The 13,361-nt window shown below is 39.5% G+C and overlaps 1 protein-coding gene across 1 annotated transcript; it reads left to right on the top strand.

The window, feature by feature from the left end:
* Window positions 1-10,210: 10,210 nt before the first annotated feature.
* LOC104433992 (zinc finger protein WIP3) lies at window positions 10,211-13,361 on the top strand. Its single transcript, XM_010046926.3, has 2 exons — window positions 10,211-10,957; window positions 12,471-13,361. Exons 1-2 carry the CDS (start codon window positions 10,334-10,336, stop codon window positions 12,909-12,911), a joined length of 1,065 nt encoding a protein of 354 aa, XP_010045228.1. The 5' UTR covers window positions 10,211-10,333; the 3' UTR covers window positions 12,912-13,361.

Below are 13,361 nucleotides of genomic sequence, written 5' to 3' on the forward strand. Positions count from 1 at the left end.
CCGAGTACTGGTCCCATCCATCCATCGCCCCATTCCGACAAGTTGCTGTACCATCATCGACCGTGCCCTCCAAATTACTCGGGGCCGTTCTTGAAAGGAGACCAACCAATTTCCTTGGCATGCATTATGTTATCTTCGTATTATTCAGACAATTTCTACAGATTTTTCGTCGGGTCATCTACGGTTTCGATCATTGAATCTCTCGCTTTCACCCACTGGGATGATGATCGATACTGAATCTGCCTTCTCCTTAGAGGAAGAATCCAGGCCGAATTCCATCTGGGCTCCTCAAGCTCCATCATAGACTCGCCGCTCCATATTTGATGGGAGCTCTTGAACAGAGCCAGGAAGCTGCAGCAGCTTAGCTAAGGGCAATAAACAAGTCAAAACGGATTCGCAAGATGTCATCTGTTTGACACTGTTAATTGCTGCGACTAGTTTCAGGTGTTTCATCCGGATTAGCTTTTCACCGACTATATTGAGATCATGACGAATAATTGGGTACATGAACTGCCGTAGTTAAGCTTCGACCATAGAACTTTACTGAGGAAAAAGTTCCCCCACCAGAATCTAATTGATGCACGCTTCTATTCGTCTCTATTCACACGAGTTAGTTTCTCATTTTGCATTTACATGCCAAGTCGAGGCCTCTTCGGAAACACAAATGACGAAATTCAGGGCTGCGAGATTGACATCAAGATCGTGGTAGCTTGTTGCATTGTGTCCATTGAAATTGAACTCATAATCAAATCACATGAACAATTTCTCTCGCAACAAGAGCACTAACAAGCCTTGGCTTTCACACAACACTCATTGTCATTGCTTTTTAAACGATTATTCAAGTGTTTTTAGAAGCCATATGACTTATGTGGGATTGATGATGTAAGATTTTGCAGGATTGCTATCAATTATTCTAAAAATTTAAGCAGAAATAGGTTTAATATTTTAATATTCCATCACTCCTCCCTCATGCTTAGTCCGATCATTTTCCTATATTTCATCGAGAATGTAATTGTAACTTGAAAAGATTTAAACTCGAGATCTCTTATTGTCATACCAAATAAAATTAACTCATGCCATCTTCTTGTTGGAAAATCCTACATGTCATTAACCCCATCAAGCCACGTCGAATGATTTATTAAATTATTGCCGCATAAGTTGTTTAGGCAAGGAAAATTGTGGATGCACATAAGTGATCGATTTCCTAATTACTCGCTTAGAAAAAAAGTGCCGTGTCAAAATTATGACATTGTTCTTGTGATTTTTTCTTTTTTAGGCCCGACCACTATTGTTCCATTGCACTTGCTCCTTGAAATAATTAAGAACAACGGCTCTTTATTTATTTATTTTTGACCTTGTTAGCTAAGTAAACATGTTTAAGACGCAGGTGTTCCCAAAGAGAGCTGTCGATGCACGGGTGTTTGGGCCCAATTGGGCTGTCTCCAACTACCGGAGGTTTGGGCCCAACTGGACACCACCAAATAAAAGAAGTCTCGTGGGCTTGGCCTCAAGAGAGCCCATCAACACTTTAAGCGCGAACAAGGAATAAGTAGTTAAAAGAGAGAATCTAGAGAGGGAAAAAAGAAAAAATCGATACTGGTTTAGATATCCGTGGACTATGCTGCCAGTTCATATATCTCGATTTATACAACATCTTAGCGCCTTGGCTTTTTCCCAATCAAACGCATTGGCTAATATCTATGGATCAGCGGCCTGATTATCCATCCCGAGCACATAATGATTCCCTAATGGTCACGCAATTTTTTGTTACGCATTATTCTGGTGTTGAATCGAATTGATACGTATAATCTCCCTGTTTAGTAAAAGGCGACGCAAATAGTCAATGCCACCATGCTTTAGGGAAATGGGCCTTGGGGAAATGCAAATATCTTTGGCTTAAAAAGCTTTAAAGAAATGCAAATTGTATTTGGTAACAAATTCTTTACAAAGCTATTTTGGTGTAAAGAGTGTATGGCAAATCTTTTTTTATAAAGGACTTTTAGATTTCATTTTTCTTTTTTATTAAAAAAATATTAAACTCTTTGTCAACTTTAATGAAGGTGAGTGTAGTTTTAGAACAATGAGAAGTAAAATCGAAAAATTAAAAAAATTATGATTGTAGTTTTGAAAAAGAATAAATAAAAGTAGTTTCAATATTTGGGCAATTGCTGAAAGCCCAAAATTGATCTCTATCAGCATTGGGCTTTCCGCTTTCCCAAACGCCAACATTTAACTGAAAGCCTCTTAAATAGGCTTGCCAAACATTCTAAAATTTCCCCAAGGGGTTTGGAGGTTAAAAGCTCATTGGGAAAGTTAAACCAAACGCACCCTTAGTATTGCTATGTTGGATTGGATTCATTCTCAAGTCAACTTTTTGGCCACTATGATTCCAGATGGCCCAATTTCCTTTGAGCCTCAAACCCATCATCCTAATGGGCCAATTTCGCCAGGACATGGTTGTAGCCCTACCCAACCTTCCTTCTCTTTTCCAAAAAAGAAAAAAAAATAGATAAAAAATTAAAAATTTAAGTACTGAATGACAAGTGCTGAAGCCTTTAACTGCTAAAAATGGAAATAAAATATCGTGCGATAACATATGAAACTAAAGTGGCAGTTTTCTTATCAATCGAGGAAATTGTAAGGTTTTTGTCTTCCTTGTACATTTTATCGTTTAACCAATTAAGCATGTCATTCTTACTTATTACATTAAGTGATTTTTTCACTTAAACCAATCAATTAAGTTGTGAATAGTTATTGAACACACTTAACATGGTCATCAAACATGCTTTTAAGCAATCCAAGGCGCACCATATGCCAAGTATAAAGAGAATAATGCCAAGATAATTGCACAGCAGCATATGAAGAGAGTGAATATATCTTTCTAGAGGAAAGATGAAAAAGATGTGTGCATTACTATTACCTACTTTATAAATATAATATTCGTGCTGAAAGTGCTTCATATCTATAAATGCATAAACTTAGAAGTCACGTGAAAACTCATCGGGTGTAGTATATTTATTTTTTGGACAAAAAAAAAAAGTGACTTTAAGTAGCGACTTCTAGGGTTTAATAATGTTCATGTGAAGACAAATGTACGGTAAATCTTTTTTGTTCAACTCGTATTGTATGATGCAAGCGAAGCCCGGTCTCTGCACAACAAAGTTGACTCTCCCACTACAAGATTTCAAATCTCGAATGAGTAGTGAATTAGAGATTAGAGAGAAAATTTTAAATACACAGCGTATGTACTCTTCTTTGGTACATAATTCACGTCCATCACCATCGATTTGGACGGTCGGTCCACGTTTCAAATTACAACTACCCAATTAACGGGTGACAAAAGTGGGTCGTGTATAAAAAGAGTAGACAAGTTGTACACCGTATAAAAGCTCTTTATCTTTAACTATTTTATTTATGAACAGTACGATCAAACGGCATATATCATGAACCGGCTTTTATGGGTCCTATCAAAGACGGGTTGTTCTTATCTAAATTGAACAGAAAGAAAAATACATGAAAGATTATTTTCTTGTGAGATAAAAGTCGACGGATCAAATCGAAATAATGCAAGTGTAACGTGACATTTTCACTTTGATGACATATATAAGGTGAAGTGTTGAGCCACTTTGACTGAATTCTCAGATAAGATTTGATCGAGTCACACAAATAGGTCGAATCCTTTCTCCACGCAAAGGCTTTTGGGTAGTGCGTTGGAACTTGCTGGAACGAGGATCACCACGTTTTTAAATTCCAGTCTTCTTTTCGGGTCAAATCAGTATGCAATTGACATATTGGACCGAGGGGGGTGATTACTGATTGGGCCTCGACGAACCCTTGCGTGGTCCATTTGATTTAGTGGTCTAATTCCCCCCATCTCTCGGTTTAAAAATAGGTTAAGATAGAGGGTTACCAAAAAGTTGAAAAATCGGTACGACATTTTATAGGGATCAATGTAAATCTTTTCTATACGATCATAACAGCATTATTATTCTTATACGCGTGTTCTATACTTAAAGTGGAATAGGTAGGTGTTTTCTATTTTTGGAAGAGCATGCCGTGAATGGAAGGTTTTAGAAAAGGTTTCGTTCCGATATTGCATATTCAAAATGGGACTCCATGTAAAAGTGGAGAGATAACCAAAACAAAAACCACCAATCTACAAGCTCCCCTCACAAGATAAAGCCGTTTGCGTGTCGGCAAGGCTAGAAACATCGCACTTCCAAAAATAGGAGCGTTTGCAAATCGATTTTAAAACTAAATCAGGATTGACACTATTCATTTCATCACTCCTAGATAATCATTTTTTTCTAAAGAAAAGTCACGAGCCTTTTATTTTTTTTTTATAGTACAGCGTAAAGACTTAACTATTTGGAACTCATAAAATACTCTACAAACCTTACGTATTCATTAAGTTTAAACCCTGGCCCTAGGCAGGCGGCCCCGATCCGGAACGCTTTTCGCACGCGGGGGCGGCCGAGTTGATTTGCCCAATTCCCCGCCGGGTTCAATGGTGGTCGTCACTTCCCCCCGTACCTCAACCGTTTACTTGGAAAAATAATGGAGAAAGAAAGGCAAACGCTGCCGCCCGATTCAAGACGCAAGGAATGCAATGATGAGTCGAGTTGGCGAGAGTCCAGCAAAGCACACCGCCTCCCACGCGACGGGCGACCGATTCGCATGGCAAAGAGGAAACGACCGGAAAATCCTTAAAAAAAAAAAAAAAAAAAAAAAAAACACCGCACGACTCTCTCTCTCTCGAGTTCGGAGCCTCTGCATTTCGTGGGACGGTTCGGTCGCGTTCCACCCATTTGCGAAAACCTGTCAACCGCTCAAACTGCCGTATTGACAGACAGACAAAGATAGAGAGAGAGAGAGAGAGAGAGAGAGAGAGAGAGGAGAGAGGGAGACTGGAGTCAACGTCAACCGACGCTGCAGCAGGAGGAAAAAGGGAGGAGGGGGGCGGGGGGGGGGGGGGAATCGATGTTTTTCATCATTTTTACCTAAATTACCTACCGTGCGAATCCCTGCTAACCACATCACTCCCGCCAATCAAGACAACAATGGGTACCCGTGACGTCGGCGTGACGGCGTGCTGACGTGCGGCGGAGGCGCTCGATCCGGCTTCAGAGAGGAGGTCAATGTGAAAAGGGACAGCCGCGACTTCCAGGGTAACATTCAACGTACTGACTATATTGCTTTCTTCACGCATGCAATAAAATTTTGACTCTGTAAATTCTATTTTCTTTTATTATGTAGAGAAGGATATTTCGATACTGACTAGCTATACCGTCATCCGTATACACATAATAGAGTCAAAAAAAAATTCTTTTGGTCCTATTATAGAGTCAAATTTGACTGAACAAAAACAATTGTCACCGCTATTATAAGGATATTTGTTAAGTCTATCATCGATGTTAAAAGAAGATTACTCGTTCACTATTGGATGGTTGATGCATGGATGAAACTACGAACATGCATGTCGACCATCCATTGGTAAATATAAATGAATTTTCCTATGTTAATAGTGAAACGAATAATGATCCTCACCATGATCGTGGAATCATAATGTATAAAAGCATATCGCAAGTTTATTCATCATTAATGAATATCAAAAAATATTTAGGGGTAAAACCATCACCTAACAACAACAAGAGCGCCAATTTACATACGTTCTTAATTAGTGCCCTTTCGTACTTATTTATGCAAACACTAACATCATATCATTTCTCGTTTCAAGTGATGTGGGCCATTCAAATCTTTAGACTTACATGAGAACTCCAATAGATAAAAAATACAGAAAAACTCATTCGAGTTTATAATAAGTAGGGTTGCCGATAAATTTCGTCATTTATTAAGTTAGTAGACGTGATCGAACGATACCAAACATTTCGCACTGTTAAAAAGAAAAAGAAAAAAGAACAGATTATTTAAATTGGAGCCCAATAAGCCAGAAGATCAGAGGTCGCGTGATTACTTCTTGCTGCATTGCAATTAGTTGGAGAAGATGGCCAAACGAAAGTCCAAGAAAACCAAGAAAACGACGACACGTGCTTGCGGAAGTGCAATTTGGAATCGACCCTGCTTAATACTTTTTTGGGGGGTAGATTTTCTTTCTATGGATTCGTCTTTGATTTGGATGGTTTGCCCTTTTAACTTGACCGCTACAGGCAATAATCATTTGGGCAGGTGGCTTCTTTTGAGAGGGGGGTTGGTTTTGATCCTGGAATTAGTGGCAAGGAAAAATAATTAAGACATGGTCAAGGGCCATTTTGTCCAGTTAAATTTAAAAATTAATGAAATAAAGTTGCTCAGGATTACCGGATGATGATGACAAAAATAAACCCAAAAAAGTAAATTATATGTTCAAAAGTTGTTTTTTAATATTTGTGGAATTAGCATATGTGTGTCCTGGATTAGCATCTTCTCTTTTTCTCATTTTTCCATTTGATTGCGATGCATGGTTTAGTGAAGGTAGATTGTATTGCACACCATTCCCTGAATCAAATTACTCTCCTAGCACGATAATAAAGGGTTCACATCCCGATCGTTGTTCATCTATTTTCTATTCGCATTTTATGACCTCATACAACTAAATCGAGAGGGTCTCGCTAATTAGTTACATGTGAAAACATCTCAAAGGTACATGGTGTACTTAAAAAAAAGACTAATAATTATTTTCTTTTCTTTTAGTAATGGGGCGTCTGAGACTCTTAAAGTGCTTAATCGCTTCTCATTAAAAGTACGATAACACAGTAAATGATTATTAGGGTGCAAGAGTTCATGAATTATGCAAATGGCCATAAGAAAAATACGCAAATTAAGTCTTTTGAAACCAAATTTTAAAGCTTCCAACAAAAAAAAAAAAAATTTAAAGCGTGGAAAATAAATATCTGTACGCCGGTTGATGACGAAACAAACCCAAGTTGAGTACGTAAAACGATTAATTTCTCGTCATTGCCCCGGGGGGAAAGTAGGTCCTGATTTTAGGAGACATTTTTCCATATCTTTTTCCCTAATACACATTAAAAAAAGTCAAATCCAATTGAGAGCGCCATTTCTTGGGGAGTTTCCAGATTTCTTCTCTAATCCTCATTTTGATGATAGTGCATAAATAACCGGCAGTATAGCAGGTCCAAATTCATACCGTATAACCTTAACACGATACATTCACCTATCTCAATTTCCATCGAATTTTTACATAAATAATATTATCGAATTAACTTTTGGATACCATAAAATTATGATGCTGATATTTCTTCAACTCGTATTACCTAAATAAACCCTAAGTTTCTTCTTTCAGCCGCCATAATTAACCTCTAGAAGTTCACATTCAAGAAAGTTTATAGGAGAACACAAACATATGACATTAATGAGAAAAGTATGTCCAAAGAAAAAACAAAACAAAAAACGTGAATGGACAGTCCACACTGAAAGAACCTCACGGCAATTGGGAGCCTTAAAATGAGAGAAACCGATGAATGTGGCGACCGATTTGGTCAAGGAAAAACATCTGCGTCTCTTCTTCAAAACGACCATGGAAAAAAAAAAAACTCTGAAGCTGGCAATGATGTCAGAGTTGAATCGAATGAGCATGACAAAGTTCAACAATCAACATCGGCGAAATTTCAATATTCCACCATTTCGGCCCGATCAACCCTAGGTAGCCTGGAAATGGCATTTCACTGTTTCCATTGAAAGACCTAGCAAATGGTTGACCCCGACTTTGATCATGAATAAGGCCAGAGATAGAGATAAAGACTAAATATAGACATGATGCGTTGTTGTCGGCAGTTCGAATGCGGTCCGTCAATAGTTCATCATGCCATTTCACGAATCAGCTCAAACATTCTGGCTTTCATTTCGATGAGTCTAGAGAACTTTCTTATGTTGCGTGGAAACGCTAATCGAAATTATCCACGCGTCATCTCTTCTTATGTGGCGAAGTTGCTGTGTCGAGCTCGGCGTGCACTAGTACAAATTTGTACCGATTAATAAGGAGAATTGCACTTCTTCTTTTTTTGCATATTTAGAGAATGAAATCAAATATGGTAAGCGAGACTAAAGGGTGGACAATAATTGCTAAAGAAAGTGAACTTTTTGAAAAATGAATTATTATTATTATTATTTTGTTCGGTTTGAGAAATGAATTGGAAAGCTGGTAAAGTTAGCCTATAAGCCCATTTTATCTATCCTTCACTAATTAGGTTAGAATAAACAAAGGTAGCAACTGCAGATAGTACACTTTTAGATCATGAGAGCTTGGACCACGAAACGTCTCCCTAATTAAAATTGATGAATCGAGTAATACAAGACATGATCACAACCTTGATTGGTGGCCTTAACGTGAAATGAAATTGTCAGCAAATAATAATAAAAGGAACCACACTAGGGTTTGTGCATCTAAACAACCGCACATTCGGATCAATTCCTTAACTATTAATTAAGTCATACATCTGGCAACAATCGCATATAATCTCATAAATATTGAGTGAGTTATTATTGGCTGTTGCGAAGTTAGAATAGCTCGTGTAAAAGTTCCATGTAATTAGAATTAGAAGGTCGCCTAGCTCATAAACCTCCCAAAGATTAGCACCAACGTTCCAAGACAGTGACAAAAAGCAATCCCTGACACTACCTCATGTTATCAGGACCAGACTTCTCAATAATCACGGGGTGAATCGAAAAAAATCTGTATAAATGAGTGTGATTGATTCGATCCATCAAATTACGCCAAAAATTTAAGGAAATGAGAGCCTGTTACCTTCTAGAATTTAGGACACAGTGAGAGTACGCACTAGAAAAGGTGGAAAGAGGAAAGGGAAGGGTGTCTTCCTGGGAAGAGAATAAAGTGGGGTGGGGATAGAAAACAAGAGGAAAGGGCTAAAAAGAGAGACTGTAGTTTTGTCTCCTGAAAATCCGGTCATTATATCTTGTCGGCTGTTTTCTATGGATTTGGCTTTGCCTCCTTCCTTCGTGTGTTCACGTTCGAAAGATGAATCTATTTATACCGAAATGTACCAAGTAAAGATGGACGAGGAGATAACCTGGATTGCATAATTTGGCCAGGTGGGGTCTCTTTTCTTTTGTGTGGTGTCGCTGGACACAAGAAAGTTGAACTGTACACACCCCAAAAGAGAGAGAGAGAGAATACAATGAAATCGCAGTTGATGCCAAAGCATTGCTTTGCCTTTGTCATCATCCAGTCTTGTTCCGATTCCATTTTCCATCACTAAAGATCACTCTCTTTTCACATAGATCCCACTCTCATGACGCGTATTTAAACACGGTTTCAAAGCACATAACCTAATGAATGTGTTTCTGCGCACAAACACATTGTCACTGTTATAGATCAAATACAATGTTTCTCTCAAACTCATCAAATGAATCTCATCGCATATGTAATCCAATGAGGAAATACCGAACGCCATATAAAGTTGAGGAGCATACCACGGCATGTTTGCCAATGGAAATATAGAAAACTAATTAAGTCATTTGGTTCTTCCCTTTCCTTAGTTTAATAAGGAAATATAATATTTCTCATGTCGGAAGACCTATTCTTGATCCTACAGTACGTTGCTTATAGTTTATAAAAACAATTGCACCCCTCGGCAGTTTATGTTGAAAAAGATTAGCTTGAGGGCATCCATTTCTATGTCATCATAGACACAAGAAATACGGTATGTTTTATATAATATGAGAGCTTGCGGAAGTTAAAGTTCATCTAACCTGGCTTTTCTCAGTACTTAAATTCCTTTTGAGGTCCATGACATAGTTTTGTCAAATTTTTTTAATATTTTTCCTTTCTTTTAGGTATTGACCAAATGCTCTCTCTACCACCTTTTCTTCTCTTTCCACCCTTATACTCAGTCATCATCCCACATTGTCATGGTTTTAGGAAAAACAATGCATCAAGGGTCAAATTCCATTATATCCTCCAAAAAAAAAGAAAAAGGAAAAGAAAAAAATATTCAATGACTTTGCAATAGACACTCAGTTGAGACTATTCTAGGATTCTCTCTTTCATCAGTAAGTCTCATTTTTTTGCATGTCATTATCCCTAACCCCACTCACCACTAATCTCTCTCTCTCTCTCTCTCTCTCTCTCTCTCTCTCTCTGGAGAGGAAAAAGGAAGAAGGAAAAAAAGTTCCTAAAAGACAAACCAAACCACACCTTTCATAAATCAACCCCAAGTGCAAGGCCTTTCCCACTACATAAAGTCGGGATATAAACCATCCAAGGATAGTTTCAGGGATCTCTCTCTCCCTCTCTCTCCCTCCCTCCCCCAGTCTCTCTCTCTCTCTCTCTCTGAGTGAATTCCTCTCCGAGTGAAAGATGGGTTTCAGGGACTACCTCGCAACTGGCAAGGAAGAGCCGTGTCATCAACCTCCAACTTTCATTGAGTGGCTCAAACCATCAATCTCAACCTCTTCTCCATCTTCTTCCTCTTCCTCTTGCCTGACCGAACCCGTTCATCTTGCGAAACCGTCGACTTTCGTGGACTCGCCCAACTCATTCCACCAGCAACAGCAGCAAGAACAGCGCTTCCTCCGTGAGACCATCCAGTGCTTGCCTCTCCTGAGCAAGCTTTCCGAGACAAAGCCGCTGAAGCAAGAGGAAGGCGATGAAGAAGAGGTCACGGTTGTCGGAGAGGGAAGAGAGAGACAGCATGGGGTCGGAGAGCTGAGAGCAGCGAACGTTGCTGTGGGGTTGCACATTGGATTGCCACTCGGTGGCGTGGACTGCGGCTATGGCGACAATCTTGAGAAGAGCAAGCATGGCTTTGATGAGCTCCTGATCAAGGAAGCGGTTCACAAGAGGAACCTGCTCCATGGGTACTCCGGCTTCAATGCGGAGAGCAGGTTTTGGATCCCGACACCAGCTCAGATCCTCGTGGGGCCCATGCAGTTCGCTTGTGCCATTTGCAGCAAGACCTTCAATAGGTACAACAACATGCAGGTAATTAACTCGCTTATTGATTGCTCTACAGTAATTTTTCATGTGGTTTTCTCGTGGAGGAGTTTAGCATCTGTTCTCTGGCGATCTTTCAACAGATCTTTGCGTCAGTTTTATGTTTTGAAAATTCTACACATTCTCCGCGCACTCCCTTTAGACTTTTCTCCGACAATGACTATAATTTAAGATGGCGACGATGAAAATTCAAAAATCTTATGATGAAACATGATTATTTCGTTTTCGATTTCTTTTCTTTTTGCGGAGGCGCTTCGGAGCGGGAGAGCAAGGTGAGACGATTCGGTCGAACATGCCTTTTCATCATAAATTCACGAATTGATGCAATGTACATATGAAGCCCAGCTAAAATTTTTGAGACTGGAATGAAATTTGCGTGGCTCTTCATCCAGAAACAAAACAAGATAGTTTTAAAAATCAAATGGGAAAGAGAGTCAAGGTGGGAGCAGGTATCGTGCATGGATAACGTGTTGAGGGAGGTAGATGCACTAGCAAATCTTCATCGCCTTTTTAAAGATCACTATCCTGGGCATCATCCAGAAACTTTGCCTTTCTTTTCTCCTTCTCTTTTTAGCTTTTGTTGTTTTATATTCATCTCCTTTTGAATGCAATACACCAAGAAGATGATTGCGTTGAACTTGTGCGCCTGTGTCGGTAGTTAAACGATTCTAGTTGTCAATCCTCTAGTCCAACCAAAAGGATCTTCATGTTCATTTTTGAATGAATTCCGAGCGAAATGCTAAATGATAAAATTATAGTAATTGATTCTTTCTTAAGTTTTCTCATAACTTTCCTCCAGTCCATGTGTTTTTCTTTCTTTGTTACATTTTCATTCCATCTGATTTAGCCAGTCGCTTGATTGGGATATTAAGTGCACTCACCAGCACCAGTGTTCATCGCCTAATAAAGTCATCTCATCTCATTCTCCGCTGCTTAATTACTGGAGAAAATGAGTGCAGCCTCCGAGCATCTCGTGTTTATTACCATCTCCGTAGCCTCTCAATTTTACCTTCTTGATTTCGGGCAAATCTCTTGTGGCTTGTAAATTAGTCAGATTATCTATCCCTCTCCTTCTTCTCTCAAGAAGTGATTCATGTCAAGAGAGAAAAATGAGAGGGCCAGCTGCAATTTGAAAATTGAAAGCTGCTCTTTTCATTATAATCAAAATCTCCTCCCCTTTCATTGGTCTTTACTATGCGAGGCGGCATATAAATCAATGTATGAACTGATCAAGCCTTAGTTCGGAAAAAAAATTTGGAAGGCTCTGAGATTTCGATAATGCCGCATTTAATATAAACTTACTTTTTCTTAAGTTATCCGCATAAATGCCTCAACACTTCATATAACATGGGCACTAGGGGAAATTGTACTTTCAAAATCCTTAATTCTTAGCTATTCTTTGACAATTTCAAAAACTTTAATCTCAAGTTTTAATATTATGAATCCATAGTAAAACATAGATTTGTTTCTCTAAGTCATTGAAACACCCTTTTAACCACAGATGCATATGTGGGGACACGGATCGGAATATCGAAAGGGCCCAGACTCGCTGAAGGGCACACAACCAGCAGCGATGCTTAGGCTGCCATGCTACTGCTGTGCGCAAGGCTGTAAGAACAACATCAACCACCCAAGAGCCAAGCCGCTCAAAGATTTCAGGACCCTCCAAACCCACTACAAGCGGAAGCACGGCGCCAAGCCTTTCATGTGCCGCAAGTGCGGGAAGACCTTCGCGGTCAAAGGCGACTGGCGGACCCATGAGAAGAACTGCGGGAAATTGTGGTACTGCACCTGCGGTTCTGACTTCAAGCACAAGAGATCGCTCAAAGACCACATCAGGTCATTTGGGAGAGGCCACTCTCCACACCCTTCTCTCGAGGGTTTTGAGGACGAGAAGGAGTGTGTCACTACTGGATCCGAGGACGAACTTGCTCGCTCGTGATTAACTATAAGTGGTGTTCCTTTTTTTTTCTTTTGTCCTTTCGTCCGCTGGGTTCTTATGGCTTGCTTGAAGAGGGTTAAGTAATTGAAACTAGATGGACTTATCTGATGAGCTCGTGCTCGGTAACAAAAAATTCTCGACGACTTGCTTGGAAGGCAAGTTAGGGTTAGGGATTGGTTTGTTACGGAGCACTTGCCAAGCGATAAGCTAGTAAAAATGTTAGAGAGAGTTGGAGTAGTATGATTGCCACTAATAAGCTGATTGCCTTGGTGGTGAAGCAGATGAATTTTCTTCACTAGATTAGCAGCTCAAAGAGAGGAGAGGCTTTTGTTGTACCTCAACAAGGAGAAAATTTGTCAGCTTCATCGCCAACTGGTAATCTTACTTTGTATGAGAATTGTGGTGTTGTTCCACCGATTAATTGCCTGGTCTTTTTTCTTTGTCTATTCA

Source organism: Eucalyptus grandis, chromosome 6, assembly GCF_016545825.1.
Source record: "Eucalyptus grandis isolate ANBG69807.140 chromosome 6, ASM1654582v1, whole genome shotgun sequence".
Lineage (NCBI taxonomy): Eukaryota > Viridiplantae > Streptophyta > Magnoliopsida > Myrtales > Myrtaceae > Eucalyptus > Eucalyptus grandis.